Source organism: Rhagoletis zephyria, unplaced genomic scaffold, assembly GCF_001687245.7.
Source record: "Rhagoletis zephyria isolate East Lansing unplaced genomic scaffold, Rhagoletis_zephyria_1.1 Rzeph_scaffold_01190, whole genome shotgun sequence".
NCBI classification, from domain to species: domain Eukaryota; kingdom Metazoa; phylum Arthropoda; class Insecta; order Diptera; family Tephritidae; genus Rhagoletis; species Rhagoletis zephyria.
Genome location: NW_016158274.1, coordinates 106,626 through 124,034, shown reverse-complemented (window position 1 = coordinate 124,034; position 17,409 = coordinate 106,626). Strand labels below are relative to the sequence as shown.

The window sequence follows — 17,409 nt, the reverse complement described above, 5'->3', positions numbered from 1 at the left end:
CATACATACCAAAGCATCTCGTAGTGGAGACACCAACCAAAACACATTTACCTCTATATCTTTCCAACTAGTGGCCGGAACTTAATATGTAAGGTATCGTTTGAAAGGTATTGGCCTATAGAATAACACTAAATATGTTGGGTCTGCCCACATGCCCCTTAAACCGGCAAAAGCAAAAAGACGGTTTTTGTTTCGCAACACTAGCCTAATTTTTAAGAAACCGGTTAATCGCTTATGAAGCTTGAATACATTTTCTGGACACACTCTGCAAGTATCTCAAACATGTCGATTGGACGTCTGGATAAAAACTTCCAAATCTCGTGTGTATATAAGCGAGTCATTTCAGCAAGCTACTGTGGCTGCTTTCGTCACTCGCGCGCACTGCCGTGCGCTGTGATTTGCAAATAGCTTTCGTATAAACACCATATTTAGCTTTGTACGCAGTAGAGGATTAATTTTTGTACAATGTTTGAAATTCGGATTTACGAATATGTTTTTTTTTTTTGTAATGCTATACTTACATATTAGAGGGCTGCATGAATTCATTCAAACTTCTAGCCAAACAGAGTACAGTAGATCTGAATGTTTTACTTCACATACAAAACACTCAGCGTTTGGAATTTTGTAAGTTATGAATATACATTTTGTTTTAAAGTTTCTATCTTCAAATGGAAGAATGTGAATGAATGAATGGAAAACATTCAAATCATTCAAACTCATTTCGGTAAAAATTTTTTCTTCAAACAAGTTTGTTCATATTGTCCCTGCAAACCATTTCATCAGGGTATCTGAATTGTAGAGAAATTTTAAAGAATTCGTAAAGATCTTATCCGATTTTTGCCGAATTTTCTAAAATGAAATAAACTATGCACATTTCGATTCTTTTACGAAATTTCGGATGCAGATTTGCACAGTTCATTCAATTAAACAAAAAAAAAGGTCTCAAGGGCTGGGCCTATAGATGTGCAAAACATTTTTATTTTTTCGTAAGAGTTGCCCCCTGTTTGAAAGGTCGAATAAAAAGACTGCTAAGAAATCTTTAGTTTAAATATTTTAACTAGTTTTGAGGTGTTTGAAGGAGATTGGTATCAATCGAAATACGTTTGAAAGGCTTTATTCAGAACTATATTTTGTAAGGTTTCCACATGTTTTAACAAGCGAATTCAACTTGAATTGTGGCGATTAGGTAATTGAAATATGTATCACAATATGGGTCCCACACTAAAGGGGCTTAAGCAAGTTTTAAAAAAGTTTTGAAAAAGGTTATCGTTCAAAAGCAACTTCCCGCGATTTTGCAACCGCTTAAAACTTGCATTTTATTATCTTAAAATTTATTGGGCTACAAAACTGCATACTCAAAAACTGCACACTCAAAAAAGTTCTAAGCAGTCAGATTAAAAAACTAAAAATGTTAATGAAAATTTGTAAAATTTTTCTAAGCTCTGTATAAAAGTTTGATTTATATGCGGCCCCATTATGGTTGTCGATGTCGATGGCGATGTAATTTTTTCATAAAAGTAGCCCTCGTAAATCCAACTCCAGCTGCGCTGGCCACAGTATTTTTGCGAGGAACACTTTTCCGCAAAAATATTTTGTTGATCAGCGAACTGGAGTTGGACTTACGAGCCCTATTTTTTGATGAAAAAATGAAATCGACAAGGCGGTGTGGCACCTTCCTAACTATAACTTGGGATCACATTACTAAAAAAGGCGCTTATACAATACGTTTCGTTAGCTGCATTCGCGTTCGATGCAAACATTTTGCTGCACTTAAGCAAAAAAGGCAGCTATGCGGAAAATTAGTAACAGTATACAAATAAATTTGATAGACATGTAATTATCTATTAAAAAACTCGGTTATTGGAAACTGTTTTTTGAAATCTTTACAGTCATAAGACCATTTCGTAATGGACAGAGTTAATCGTTGTGTTTGATCTCGTGATGCTGTTAAACGAAAAAATGTTCATTCATATTTTATAAAACTCCTACCGAAATAAGCCTCCTAACAGAAAATTGCAGCTATACTAAAATGCAGCTAAACGAATAGGCATTATTTAAGTATTAATTTCAATCCTCGTACTCTTGATTTGCAGGACTTGCTTTAAAAGTTTGTGAAAATTCTCGAAAAAATTTGATTTCACCAGCTTTTTGAATTTCTCACTTTACTTGTCGGAAAAGAATAATAATAAAATGTTCCATATCCCGACATATACACTGCATTAGGATCAGTGTTAAGATGATATTCGAACTTTTTTTGCGAAACGCGCCCAACCCCAACGAGAGAGAAACTTTTTGGAACCATTTAATACTTTTCTTACCTCTGGAGATATAGTACATTTTAGGTACATAATTTTCATTATCATTGGGATTATGAAATGGCTGTAATTGAAAAATAATCTCGTCCAAAAAAGATAATTTCTGTTTCTGCGTGCCTCGTTAGTTAAGTGCATAATACATTCAGAATAAAAATTATCAAAAATCAACGTGATTTTTTAGGAGGTTAAAACTGCACTTTATTCTACTAAAATTTAATGGGCTATAAAACTGCATACTCAAAAAAATTCTAAAAAATCTGATTAAAAAGTTGTAAATTTAGATGCAATTTTGCAGAATTTTTATAATTTTTGCGCAAAGTTTGAAACATGAATTTTAATGGTTTTTGTTAGACAATGAGCTATAATTTTATAAAAAAATTATGAATATTTAAACTTCAAATCGGACTCGATTTTTACTATAAAGAAAACTATCATTTCCACTCTCAATAATTGAGATACTATCTTTAGCATATCCAATCAGCTGATGAATTTGATTCTGTAGCTGAGTAGTTTTAGATCTCGACACTTACAAACTCCTGTTCCACGACTCGGCGCCAAAAAACAAAAAAAAAATAAATAAAGTTCCGTACGTCATGCGTACTGCGCCCCTCGTGTCGGTTGGGCTGGAAAAGAATTAATTAATTGAAAAATAGGGAAAATTTGGTAAAATATCGTGTCCCTATTTATTTTTCCACCACTGTGCAGAGCTCTAAAATTTTACAGGAAACACTTAAAAATTGAGAAATTCTTAAGTTTCTTCATGCATTGACTTTTAAGTCAAATTTTTTTAAATCAAGGTATTTCAAGTCTTGATTTGAGCTTGTTTAAAATGTAGCCCTTTCTAAGCTCGTGCCCAATCAAGTTCTTACTTGCATCGGTTACCATTTTCACGAGTCTCTCTACAGCTTGAGTATGATTGGACTTCAAGTTTCGGCGGATCTTCCATTTCCAGGTATTTCTTTAAATCCTCGGAAGGAATGTCGTGAAGTAATGGTACAGGACTTATTTTACATGCTGACCAGTCTAATCAACTCCGTGTAGTCAACTGCTTCAGAATTAATTATATTCCTAGTCAGCATCAAAAATCCTACAGATCGTACTGATTTCTTCTTGGGCTCACAAAGTTTCTTCATATGCATAGGCTTTTCAATTTCAAGTTATCTTGCTACCGTCCGAGGGCTACTTTAATGACATCAACCCGATCATCTGCTACCATTGCCAGCAAATATATTTGCCATAGGTACCTCTGATCAGTGCTCAAAATAGATAAATTAACTTCAGGGATTTTACATTCAATCATTGTATTAGAATTTACCACTGGCAATTTATGGCAATGCTCGAGTTGTTGCCCAAAGGGTCCACTGTATTGGTCAGGAGACGAGGTTCCACTGCCTACATATGAAATCAGGAGCACAACAACTTCGATTTGAAAAGATACAACTTCATAGATAGTACTTATAATATTTAAAGCGAATTTTCCAACCTTTGGCGGAACCACAAGATATCAACGAAATTTAAATTTCTTTTTTGCATTTTAATTAGAATGTTGAATATCAACTTTCTGCAACTAGGGCGCTTCAAATTTCAAAAAAGTGTATTTATGGGTCACGTGAACTGCAAAAAGTCCGAACTAATATATATATTTTTTTCATAAAATGATGTAGGGAGTTGTAATTTGATGAAATGCATCATAATTAGTTAAAAAATTAATTTTGGATTTGTTGCTAGCTACGGCCATTTGTCTTTCGATGATGGTGCTAGCTACGGCTTTTTGCATTTCAGGTGACGATATGTATGTAATCTCTATCTGCTTTATAAAGAGAAGTACGACGTACTTAAGTTAAAAAAATGCATGTGTTATAACGTTCGCGAATATTTAAAACACACTTTGGTAAAAATTTGGTTAAAAGAAAAATTGTTCATAGTGGTTAAGCGTAAAATGAAGTAAAAACTGAAAACTTTTATAATTTTTTGGCAAATTGTAAGTCAACTAGACGTCCCGTCATCATGCGCTTAATTAAGGTATAACTTATAGAATTTTGCCATTTTTCTACTATCTCTTTCAACATTGTATGTACATTGTACACTGTAGATAGATAAGCCTTCATTTAGTAAGATGTTTAGTTTTTATTAAATCATTCATTAACCTATTTTTTTTAGTCAAACGGTCACACAGGTGTTGTAGGAGATATTACTAGTACTCAGGATCATCCATTGGCTACCTCATCTCTAACAAAGGAAAGCAACGGTACTGCTACAACAACTGCACTCACAGTTGCGGACGACGACGAGGAAATGATCGATATCACACCACATTCAAGTCCAGGCGATGCTGGGCATTCATCTAATTTCAATTACAAGCGACATACTTCAGCGGATTCTGATTTAGAGGGCGAGCGTGAGCATCATTACTCACGGAATCACCATCATGTACCAACACATAGCGCTTTCGGCGATACCAATGACAGTGAGTATGAAAGATAAAAAGTTTTTGCATTTGCCATTGTTGACATATGTATTCGTATGAGCATATATACATATGTACATATGTATTCGTGTACATGCCCTGCAGGAAATATATCCAACTATACATAAGTTAACTTAAAGTTTATTAGGCTGGACCTAAAGGTCACTATGATCTGTACAATTTCTTTGGGGATAGCTAACTATACTTCTATGGCGATGGCCGCGAAATAGTCAAGGGTGGTTACCTCTGCATACGACGTAAAATATCAATAAGAAAAAACCTTTTTTTTTGTTCGAATTCCATCAGACATAACATCAAAATGATAATATAAAATTTAGATTTTCATTTTATTTATTCTGAATTCGGAAAAGCGTCTGTAAAGTGCAGAAAAAAGAGAAGAGAAGAGAGAATTTAAACTCAACTTGTTTAAAGAAATCAAACTCCCCATTACGGCTGCATGACTTTACAGCTCGCTTTAAGTTAGTTTGCCTGGCTAATTAAAAGTGAAATATTTTTGGAACCTCGCAAAAAGCTAACTACAAGTTGGATACTTTTTTTTATCAATTGATAATTTTTTTCTACAGGGTATAACATATCTTTGCACGTTCCACGTTTGATTGAATCGCTGATGGGTACTGTTTCTACATACAATAAGTATGTATGTACGTATGTATGTGGTGATATTCGAGACTGGTACAAAATTAGTATATGAAATTATATACGATTAAATACACATTTATGTACATAGCCATATGTATGTACATACATACATAGTAAATAGATAGATAATAGATAGAATAGTAAACCTTTTCTTTTCTCTTTGATGTTAGTCGGAAACTGGGCTCAAGTCTAGGCCCTACGGAAGGGTAGTGTTCACTTGTGGCCACTATGTCACAGTCGCTGCCGCCATACATATTGCATAATATCTATATTTGATTTAATTAACAAATTTGAGTTTATCCATTTGTTAGCGAATATTTATAGTATATCGTGTGCACATGTGTATGCGCATTAGGTTGGTCCAAAGAAAGTAAAGTCGCACCGCATGGATTGTTCTATATCGAAAATATATACCCTTTTTTATTTAAATAAAAAAAAATATTTAGAGGTTACTCAAAACGCTCAAAGTTTCTCATGGGGAAAAACAGTTTTTCTTAGAAATAGTATAGAATCCTTGAAAAACTATGTTTTTCAATCGGCACGGCGTTAAGCGATTCGAGTGTCATATTTCTTCTAATTCCGTGCTGCCGTTTCGCATAGTCGGTTTTTAATATAATTAAATTTTAAATCACCCTGTACCGGTAGAAAGTTTATAATTTCAAAAAATAAAACCTTATCGCACATCTACAGGCCCAGGTCTTAACTTTGACCCTTCATATTTCAGAAATAAACCGGCAGGTTATACAATTTATTTCCGAGTGAACTTCTACAAAGCTCCATTTGAGTTCGAAGCTAATTTGGTTTATATTCACTCTGAAATGAAGTGCAGAACCTACCTGAAAGCCTTTTCAAACCCTTTTCGATTGATATCCATCCTTTAAAAATTCATTTAACTTATTAAATAATTTGAATGCAGCTTATAAAATACGTGGCAATCCTCCTAAATATATTTAAGAAATAAAGCCTTTCCAACGCCATTACGATTGATCCCATATTTTAATAATTCTTTTAACTTTTTAAATAATTTGAATTTTTGAACAGGCGACCCTCTTCAAACACCTAAAAAATTCTTTTAGTATTTAAACTAAGGATTTCTTAACACTCTTTCGTTTGACACCAATATACATATATACCTAAATTTTAATACATATTTGAATTAGGTAATTGCCTTAATTTACATAAGTTGAGCTGCATTTTTTAACAGGTGGCAACCCTCCTAAATGTAAATCAAAAATAAAGCCTTTCAAATAATTTTAATGTCCCTTTACAGAAACTTGGTGACCCTCTTCACACATTCTAAATGTTCAAACTCACACTCTTAACACTCTTTCGCTTCATGTTTCAAACCTTATTCGATTGATACCAACATTTTAATAATTCATTTAACTTATTTAATAATTTGAATTTAATTTTTTAACAGATGGCAACCCTCTTCCAACACCACAAATTTATTCTTACAGCCGTATTCTAACAAAGTCACAAAACTTAGCTCATCACTGCTGTGATTTCTACCGCGCCTCAAAGCTTGCCGCTTCAATTCATTTTTTTAAATTTTTGTGTATTTTTCTACCACTCAAAATCGAATTTTTTGTGACACACTTCTCGGCGCACTTGAAGTCACAACAGTGATGAGCTATGTTTTGTGACTCTGTTAGAATATAGGGGTTAGTGTTCAAACTACAGACTTCTTAACACTCTTTTGTTTGACACACATATTTTGACATTTCATATGACTTGTGGATAAGTTACCGAAATTCGAAATTTCAAGCAGGTGGCAACCCTCTTCAAAATATTTTCAAACTACTACCTTCTGAGCCCCTTTCGTTTGGCACCCATATGTGGAAACATATTTCTCCAAACTAATTCCCTTAATTCAAATTGAATTTGATTTATTAAACAGGTGGCAACCCTCCTATAGCTCAGCAAAGAAACAAAGCTTTTTAAAACCATTTCGATTGATACCCAGTTTGTAATAATTTGAATATAATTTTTTAATAGGTGGCAACTCTTCAAAAAAGTAAAACCCTATTGCATATTTTCAGTCCGAGCCTTTTAATTTGACACCTCATTTTGGAAAATCCATCGAACGGAGCGGTTATGACGGCATTGCTTATTAAATAATTTATATTCAATTGTTCTACTGGTGGTAACTCTGTTCGAAAAAATAATACCAGTTTGCACATCTACATACCATGCCAAGCGCTTTAATTTGACACCCCATTTTTGNAACGGAGCGGTTATGACGGCATTGCTTATTAAATAATTTATATTCAATTGTTCTACTGGTGGTAACTCTGTTCGAAAAAAAAATACCAGTTTGCACATCTACATACCATGCCAAGCGCTTTAATTTGACACCCCATTTTTGAAAATCGACGAGCGAACGGTGCAGATCTTTTTCCTGGACAAAAAATCGTTTCGCGTATTATATATATAGATTGTTTATGAGTCCCCCCCAAAAAACTCAAAAAATGGTCAATTCAAAGATTCTATACGATTTCTACGAAAAATAGTTTTTTTCCCATATAAAACACATGAGAAACTTTGAGCGACCTCTAAATATTTTTTTGATTTAAAAAAGGGGTATGTTTTTCGATATAACGCTATCTTAGGGCGTGAGAGCATAAAAATTCCGACGTAATTTTTTTTTCTCACAAGCATTTTTGGATCACCCTAATGCACAGGCATGTCTAGCTATTTGAGTTTCAGGTGGTTCAGTTAAAACTAGGGCTGTGCGATTAATTGATTATTCAAAATTTTAATTAATCACAAAGTAAGTAACTCAATTATTCGATGAATTGGAAATTATGATTACTCAAAAGTTCAGTTACTCGAGTAATCCAGATTTGTGATTAACCAAAAACAAAAATATTTGAGTAATTTGCTTTATGATTAATCAACATTTTGAGTAAAATGAGTAATCAGCATTTCAAACTACTCTTTACATATAAAGTAGTTGAAGTTCTTTGATACCTTGAAAACAACGTTTCTGTTTGCAAAAATTGAAATATTTTTTTTTTTTTTCATATAAAAATGAAAAAAAGAAAAAAAGCATTTTCCAAAGCAAACTCTTTTAACGAGCAAACTTATTATTTTTTGAGTAATCATATGTCAAGTAACTTGATTAATCATCGTTTTGAGTAATCCAAATCTTGATTACTCGAGTAATTTGATTAACCGAATAATTGATTAACTAACTTGCTCGAGTAATCGAATAATCGCACTGCCCTAGTTAAAACGTTTTTATATGACAATTGGCTAATGATAATGCTTGCAAGTGTGAACTGTTAATTGTTTGTCCGCTCCGCTAGTATTTGACAGTTCATGTTTCCATAAGGAAATGCGTCGAATATATTTTACGCGTTCAATTTATATCCTCGTTATCGGTCAATTAGCGTGTGAATTGTGATTTGGTTTGTTTGGCTAGCACTGATTAAATTAATTGGTTACTCATACATAAATATAAAAAAATATCGAGTTTTTTCCAAGCGAATATGCGGCTGTCGTAGTCTCTGGTCCGAGTAAGATCAAAAAGGATAGAAATAAACAAAAAACAAACTTGTTGTATACATACAGTGGTCAAAATAATTATAGCCGCACCACAGTTTGAAAAGTTTTAACATATTATTTTTGTTGTTATTTTGTTGCGGTTAGTTTTGTTTATAAAAATATAGTTAATTTTTTAACAAACCCGTGTAAATCCTAGTTTCAAAGCTTGTGCAATATTTACGAAAAATTCAACAAACTTTCGTAAGAATTTCCAGATTTTTTAATTAGATTTCCTAGAAAGATTCTGAGTATGCAGTTTTGTGGCCTATTGAATTCTAGTGGAATAAAGTTCAAGTTTCAAATGGCTAAAAATTACCGTTGGGTTTTTAGAATTTTTTTGTCGAAGATGTTACGGTTTTCTTCCATATAAAAACAAATTGTGTGTATTCGTTATATGGAAACAAGTGAGACGAAAAAAAATGTATACGAAAGTTTTTTGAATTTTTTGTAAAAATTGCACANACTGCCGGCTAGCGACTTGAGGACCTTGTTGCGGCTCTGTACTTTATTGACAATAGCGGTTGAGTGCGCAGAGAAGGAGAGCAGGCTGTCGAATGTTACTCCGAGTATTTTGGGGTTATTCACCGTCGGAATTGGTGTGTCATCGACGTGAATCCCCAGCGGTAGCCTGACCTCCTTCGTCCAGGTTGTGAACAGGGTCGCGGAGGATTTCGTAGGGGAGAGGGCTAGACACTTTGCAGTGAAGAAGCGAGAAAGTTCGGAGAGATACCCGTTGACTTTCGAACACAGGTCATCAATTCCATTCCCAGTCGCCATACAATTTTTGGTCAATATCTTAGGCTCGCCCAAGTCCATCAAAGTTTTATGTGCTTAAAAAATAAAAATTAATAAATACATTAATTAATAAATTGGTTAGCAATTGCAAGTATCTTCGAAATTATTAGCCCTATATAATTTGGTATATGGACCTTTTTTGTAGAGAATCGAAGTAAGCTAAGTGGCCTAGCACTCTGGCAAAAGAGCAGATGAGCTCAGTTGACAGTTGACAACAGTCGTTGCCTGAGCTGATGTACTCCTTTGCCAGACTGCCAGGTCACTTGCTCAATTTGGCAATTTTCTGCAATAAATTATCCTTACTTCTAAAAGTAAAGGTAAAGCTAAACGTAGTCAGGCGACAATTAAGGCAGTAACCTCATATAGTATTTCATCCATAAACGTCCTTCGCAGCCGGGAAGCTATTGACAATGCATATTTGAAAACTGTGATGAATGAACCGGAATAAAACTATTCTTATTCAGAAATGTTCGAAGAACTCAAAACTGACTAGTATTTTCAATAATAGGCGTATCTGCGCTTAAAATTTGTATGAAGCTGTAAGCGACAAACTTTATGTGCGCTTATGAATAGTTGTAGATAAATTCAAAATGATTTGTTATTGAATGGAAATTTTCGATGCTTTTTTTACACGTTAAGCGTGGATGTACGTATATGCGTATAAAAAAAACACGCCTTATATCTGCTGAGCAAGCCGTTGAATCCGTTTAATTCAACGAATTCGATCGTGGTACGTTCTAACAGTTATTTGTTGATAGGTTTCTTAACATTTTTTTTATGGAAGTTTTCAATTATTGCTACGGTAACCATCCGCCCTGTATTAAACGGTACAGTCCTCTTTTTCGTCAATTGTCCTGGTAATTTATTTATTTCATACGGGACGCCAAATGCTCTGTATTTCTTTTTAACGTATTCGTTTTTAAACTTAATCTGCTTTGTAATCTGAGGGGATTTTTTTCAAAAAGTTCTTTAAGAAACTATTTTTATTTATAAAAAAACTCAATTTTTGGAGGTATTTTCAAATCGGTCCAGCTCACGTAAATCTTAATATTTTTCCGAAATATTTTGGCGGACGTCTTCAAATATAATAAGTTTTTCAATCCCGGCGGAAAACCGCAACTGTATTTGGTGATGCAGTCTAATGTACATGTATCCTCTGGGTAGCGATCAACACCCGTTTGGGAGCGAGTTAAAGGGAGAAGGCGAAAAACCTCGAGCGGGCGGGGATTGAGTCCCGTGTGCTGGAATGCCCTAATCAGTTTGTAAGATCTTCCTTTAGATTCCATGTGGGAGAGTTCTGTAACAAATTTATATACTTTTTTATACATAGGTACTCTTTAACCTTAATCTGAAAGTTACTGCCAAGAAAAAGGTTGAATGCATTGCAAAATATGAAAGTCATAAACTCGTATGTATGTACATACATACATATGTAACAAGCCAAATTTAAAAAATCCGTACCACATTTACCGCTCGCTGGAAGCTCTCTACTTTCAAGATTTCACACACTTGAGCAAAGAAAGCAACGTCATAATTTGCATTTATCAAGGCATATGCCTTCTTATTTACCTACGTGTAAATAATTCCAATTTATTTACCTCTCTTTACATATACATTTGTTTATATTTGTACAAAAATCTTTACATACAGCTGTGTTAACGAAAATAGCAGCGCGACCTATTAACAAGTTTTAACCATTTGATATCTTTTTATTTAATTTTTTTTTTTATAAACATAGTTAATTTACGTTTGAAACTTTCTACAAGAATTATAAAATTTAGTAAATCTTAACATATTTTCATAAAAATTGAAAACTTTTCGAAGTGAAACTACTTTGCGTTCGGTTGGGAGTAAATACAAACATCGATGTAACGAAAAAGCGACACACTCGTTGGGCTCTAATTCCAAACGAAAAGCGACAGAAGAAGGTAGTGTATGGCGGGGGTGGTTGGTACGGTAACTATTAAGATTAAGATCAGGATTAAGATTAAGATCCGAGATTAAGATTAAAATAAATGTTCAACATCTGCATTCGATTATCAAAATTAGTTGTCAAATTAAAGGTTTTCGGCCTAAAACTTGTGTTTTCGTCCATGTAAAATCTCTCCGAACGAAAACCAGTTTTCGCTGAAAACTACTTGAAAGTTTACGTTCCTCTCATTCCAATCGGTGTTTGCACTAGTTTATTATTTATATTTGCACACCGTATTCAAAAGAGTCACAACTCAAAATTTGGCATTTTTGAAATTATGCGCTAAAAATGTACACAGAGTTTTTATTTACCTTTCAGCAAAAGCTGGAGCAAATTTTTGTTATAACTTGATAAAAAGAAGATTATATAAAATCGCCCTTGCCCATATATTAATTAGCATGTGCTACGAAATAGTTTCTCGCGTTTTCGGACGCACGTATTATTTTGAGTTGTAACTCTTTTTAAGACGGTGTGCGATTTTTCGAAGTGGAAGTCATATTTTATCGAATTTATTATTAATTGGCTGGTCAAATTAAAACAAGCATAAAAGAAAGAAGGGTGTTAATGAAAAGGAAATGAATGAACAGATAGATTTGGGGTTTTTTTTTGTAGCAAAACTGTGAACAAAGGACGTAAAAAATGTCAACGAAAACACTAACAGCCGGTGCGAACAGCCGTCAGCTTACAATCCACAAAACTCGTTTTCAAAGTGTATAAGACAAAAGACATTAAAAAACGTTGNCAAAGGACGTAAAAAATGTCAACGAAAACACTAACAGCCGGTGCGAACAGCCGTCAGCCTACAATCCACAAAACTCGTTTTCAAAGTGTATAAGACAAAAGACATTAAAAAACGTTTTTGTTTGAAAATATTTTCAAAAGCGTGGCCACTTTTTTAAAAAAGTCTAATTTAGCTAAATTATACACAAGTTTTATGAAACATTAAAATAGCACCCCTATCAAACGAAAGAATGTTAAGAAATCTCTAGTTTGAATATTTAGAATATTTTTGAGGTGTTTGAATAGGGTTGCCACCTGTTTAAAAAGTTTCATTCAAATTATTTATTAAGTTAAATTAATAATAAAAACAAATTGTATCAATCGAAATGGGTTTGAAAAGGCTTTATTTCAAAATTATATTGAGGAGTGTTGTCATATGTTTAAAAAATCAAATTCAATTTGAATTGCAGCAACTAGGTAATTGAAATAAATATGTAACACAATGTGGGTGTCAGATGAAAGAAATACATACTCTATTTCAGAACCATATTTGGGAGGGTTGCCAGGTATTTGAAAAATTAAAAGAATTTCAGACGAAAGAGAATTAAAAAGTCTTAAGTTTTAAAATACTTTTGGAAATGATGATTTTTATTTTTTCGCTCAAAGATAATTATCTTTTATTTTATTATAATAATCACCACGGCCGAAAAGCCGAAGCTTTTGCTTGGAACTGCCTTTTTTTCTTATGCAGGGTTCCAAGCTTAATTTCAACGATCATGCTTATTTTGTTTATTTCAATGTATAAAGTAGTGTTAGTGTAGTATGGATCTTTTAAGACAACGATCAAGAAATAAATTGCTATTATTTCGTGTGTGTGAAAAGTTTTGTCCAAGGAGTTTTGACATCCGATATTTTACAGCCTGCTGCCTCACTTCTTCTTACGTAATAATGGAACGGGCAAATATATATCTGTTCAAAACAAGGGTGCCTTTTACCCTTCACAAACAAACTTTGGCAAGCCATAGTAGAAAGCGTAGCAAATTTCTTAAGAACTTCGTACTGCTTAAGAAAATTTGGCTCAATAAATTTTTCTTGACCATTTCTTGGGCGTTCTTTTATTTGTCGAATTAAAGAAATGTTTACAAATAATAAAAACAGATTTAGTTTTTATTAACCTAAATTGCATTTCTGTTTGGATAAAAAATTTAAAACCAATGGTTTTAACGTACAGCGCAGATCTCTATTGTTTGAGTATATCAGGCAACACTTCATTGTTCATTGTATTTTTTCAATTCTTGCAATAAAGTGAATACAAAACAAAACATCAAACTGCACTTAAATTTGGTTGGTGGATAATCACTATTGAGTTTTATATTTTCACTTAAGAATAATTTATTCAAAAAACTGAAAAGCTATACTAGCTTGATTTCGACGTACACTTTTCAAAGGTAGCGACACTAATAAAAGGAATAAGTCTAAAAATTTTCATGTCAAACTTTCCGTAGGTTCCTCTGTATGGCCTTTTAAATTTTATAAATAAGTATTAATTTTAAGCGAAAAATAAAACTCAGTAATGTTTATTATCTCTGAGCGAAAAAAATCATAAAATAATGATTACATAAATGCTGATTTAAATTATTTTACTTATAAAGATTACGGTCCCTGATATTTTTGTAAAGATATAGTTACAACTAGATTTCAAAAAATTCTGATAAAAAGTTTTATGTTTTAATGGAAATTTGTTGAATTTTTATAAATTTTGTAGAAAGTTTGAAACTTAAATAGAAATAGAAACTTTCATAGTTTTTGTTGTAAAAAAATAAAAATAAATAAATAAAAACCAAATAAAAGGAAATTAAATTGTTGAAACTTGTCAAAACGTCACGCTGCTATTTTCGTGCACTCAAGTGTTCGTATTTATATGCATGAATAAATAAATTTTTGCACTTTCAATATTATAACTTATTTATATCGTTTCTCTCCATGGGTAAAGGTGGAATGGCATTTTATGGTTCATCGGGTGAGTGGTAAAAATATTCTAAATACATGTGTATGTATGTAAACAAAATCTACTTCAATTCGATATACAGACGCGCACGATGATATACCTGGCATTGGACAATACGATGATTTTCACACGATCGACTGGCAACGCGATATTGCTCGTGATCGCATGCGGCATCGCTACATAGTCAAAAAGAGACAGGATTCATTTTGGGACCTTCTGAAGGTGCATTAACTAATTTTTCCTTGATAACATTCAGTTGCAGCTTAGGTTTTCTTTTATAGGGTGCTCATGATGCATGGTCCGGTTGGTTATGTGTACTCTTTGTTGGTATTGCTGCTGGTTTTGTAGCTGGCATGATCGATATTGGCGCCAGTTGGATGTCTGATTTGAAGCACGGCATTTGTCCACAAGCTTTTTGGTTTAATCGCGAGCAATGCTGTTGGCCAACAAAACAATCTGTATTCGAAGAGGGCAATTGCTCAACGGTAAGTAAATATTTATAAACGTATGTATGTATGTAGTTACTGTTCTCATTATGTTTCACTATTGCAATTGCTACTTACAGTGGAAGACTTGGCCGGAGATTATGGGTATGGATCGTAATGGCACTGGCGCCTACCTAATGTCCTATTTCTGGTTTATCATATGGGCGCTAATGTTTGCCGCACTAAGTGCATCGCTAGTGCGCATGTTTGCACCGTATGCCTGTGGTTCTGGTATACCGGAAATTAAGACCATACTTTCCGGATTTATTATACGTGGTTACTTGGGCAAGTGGACGTTGCTAATTAAATCTGTTGGTCTCATGCTCTCTGTATCAGCGGGTTTAACGTTGGGCAAAGAAGGTCCCATGGTACATATAGCCAGCTGTATAGGCAATATATTCTCGCACATGTTTCCAAAATATGGACGCAATGAGGCGAAGAAACGTGAGATTCTATCTGCAGCTGCAGCGGCTGGTGTGTCTGTGGCTTTTGGTGCACCCATCGGTGGTGTGCTGTTCTCACTCGAGGAGGTTTCCTACTATTTTCCGCTGAAGACGCTGTGGCGTTCATTCTTTTGCGCATTAATTGCCGCATTCGTTTTACGTTCACTGACACCCTTTGGAAATGAGCATTCGGTATTATTTTTCGTCGAATATAATAAACCTTGGATATTCTTCGAACTTATACCATTTGTGTTTTTGGGAATTATGGGCGTAAGTGCATGATATACATATGCATACTGTTATTGCTTATTAATATTTACATACATATATATTTTATCAATAAAACATAGGGTGTAATCGGCACAATATTTATCAAGGCGAATTTATGGTGGTGTCGTTACCGCAAATTTAGCAAGCTAGGCCAATATCCCGTTGTTGAAGTGCTGGTGGTGACACTTGTAACTAGCATCTTGTGCTTTCCCAATCCATTTACGCGCATGAATATGAACGAGCTTATTTATTTACTCTTCAGTCAATGTTCGCCGGGCGATACCACGAATCCGCTATGGTAAGTACCAATAACTAATGCTATCTATCTACTTTATTGACTTACTCAAACATTTTTTTGCAGCGATTACAAGCGCATGAATATTACGAATGGCGCCACATCTTCGATAGAAGTGACGGAACCGGGCGCTGGTGTATATCATGCTATTATTTTGCTCCTACTTGCTTTTGTATTTAAATTAGCATTGGCTGTTTTCACTTTTGGCATGAAGGTACCTGCGGGCTTGTTCATACCTTCCCTGCTACTGGGTTCAATTATGGGTCGCATTGTAGGAATTGGTGAGTTTCCATGAGTATTTTAATGTTCCCTATGTAATTTTTACCGATTTTCTCTATGGCATAGGCGTTGAACGTTTCGCCTACAGCTATCCAAACATCTGGCTCTTCACCGGCGAATGCGTCAGTGGCAAAAATCTTATTACACCCGGTTTATATGCGATGGTGGGCGCAGCTGCGACTCTGGGCGGCGTAACACGCATGACTGTCTCCTTGGTGGTAATCATGTTCGAGCTGACAGGCGGCGTTGGTTATATAGTTCCATTGATGGCTGCTGCTATGGCTTCGAAATGGGTGGGTGATGCCCTCGGAAGACAGGTAAATTAAGTTATTATTTCCTCATTAAAAAAAAAATCAATGGCTTGTATTCAATCGCCTTTATATGCTATTTTTTACTGAAATAATCAAGATTCGTAATTTTTGTTTGCAAATTAAGAATAGAGCTGATAATAATTATTTAATTTTTCTTCTACTAAAAAGTTATTTTATTGTTGTTTGTCTTTTTCAGGGTATATATGATGCACACATAGCTCTTAATGGTTATCCGTTCCTCGATAGTAAAGAAGAGTTTGCACATACAACTCTGGCAGCTGATGTAATGCAACCAAAGTAAGTTTTTAAATTTTTGGTTTCTATGAGAAATATGTTGATTGTTAATTCGATCCTATATATCTTTAGAAGGAATGAGACTCTTAATGTTATCACGCAAGATTCTATGACTGTTGATGACATTGAGACATTACTAAAGGAGACTGAGCATAATGGATATCCAGTTGTAGTGTCAAAAGAAAGTCAGTATTTAGTTGGGTTCGTGCTGCGCAGGGATCTCAATTTAGCTATAGGTAATCTGATATAGATTATAAATTAAACAATCAAAAACCTAATAACTTTCATTCACATTTAGGTAACGGCAAGCGGCTGATCGAGGGTATCACTGGCTCGTCGATAGTATTATTTACATCTGCAGCGCAAACTCAGAATTTGGGTCCACCACCGCTGAAATTGAAGAAAATCTTGGATATGGCGCCCATAACGGTAACAGATCAGACCCCAATGGAAACTGTGGTGGATATGTTCCGAAAATTGGGATTACGGCAAACACTGGTGACACATAATGGGTAATTGCGAATTCATATGCACATATTTGTTAGA

The 17,409-nt window shown here is 34.2% G+C and overlaps 1 protein-coding gene across 5 annotated transcripts in view; it reads left to right on the top strand.

Moving 5' to 3' along the window:
* Positions 1-17,409, top strand: part of ClC-c (chloride channel protein 3) — a 33,094-nt gene that overhangs the window by 14,735 nt on the left and 950 nt on the right. For 4 of the 5 annotated variants that reach the window (XM_017616368.1, XM_017616370.1, XM_017616369.1 and 1 more), the window contains 11 exons: positions 4,476-4,782; positions 14,472-14,498; positions 14,569-14,708; positions 14,768-14,971; positions 15,052-15,684; positions 15,765-15,982; positions 16,046-16,260; positions 16,325-16,575; positions 16,766-16,866; positions 16,936-17,099; positions 17,162-17,375. In XM_017616368.1, coding sequence (XP_017471857.1) covers positions 4,476-4,782; positions 14,472-14,498; positions 14,569-14,708; positions 14,768-14,971; positions 15,052-15,684; positions 15,765-15,982; positions 16,046-16,260; positions 16,325-16,575; positions 16,766-16,866; positions 16,936-17,099; positions 17,162-17,375 — 2,474 coding nt within the window. The remainder of the gene's footprint in view (positions 1-4,475; positions 4,783-14,471; positions 14,499-14,568; positions 14,709-14,767; positions 14,972-15,051; positions 15,685-15,764; positions 15,983-16,045; positions 16,261-16,324; positions 16,576-16,765; positions 16,867-16,935; positions 17,100-17,161; positions 17,376-17,409) is intronic. The other variant, XM_017616373.1, reaches the window with a different exon arrangement.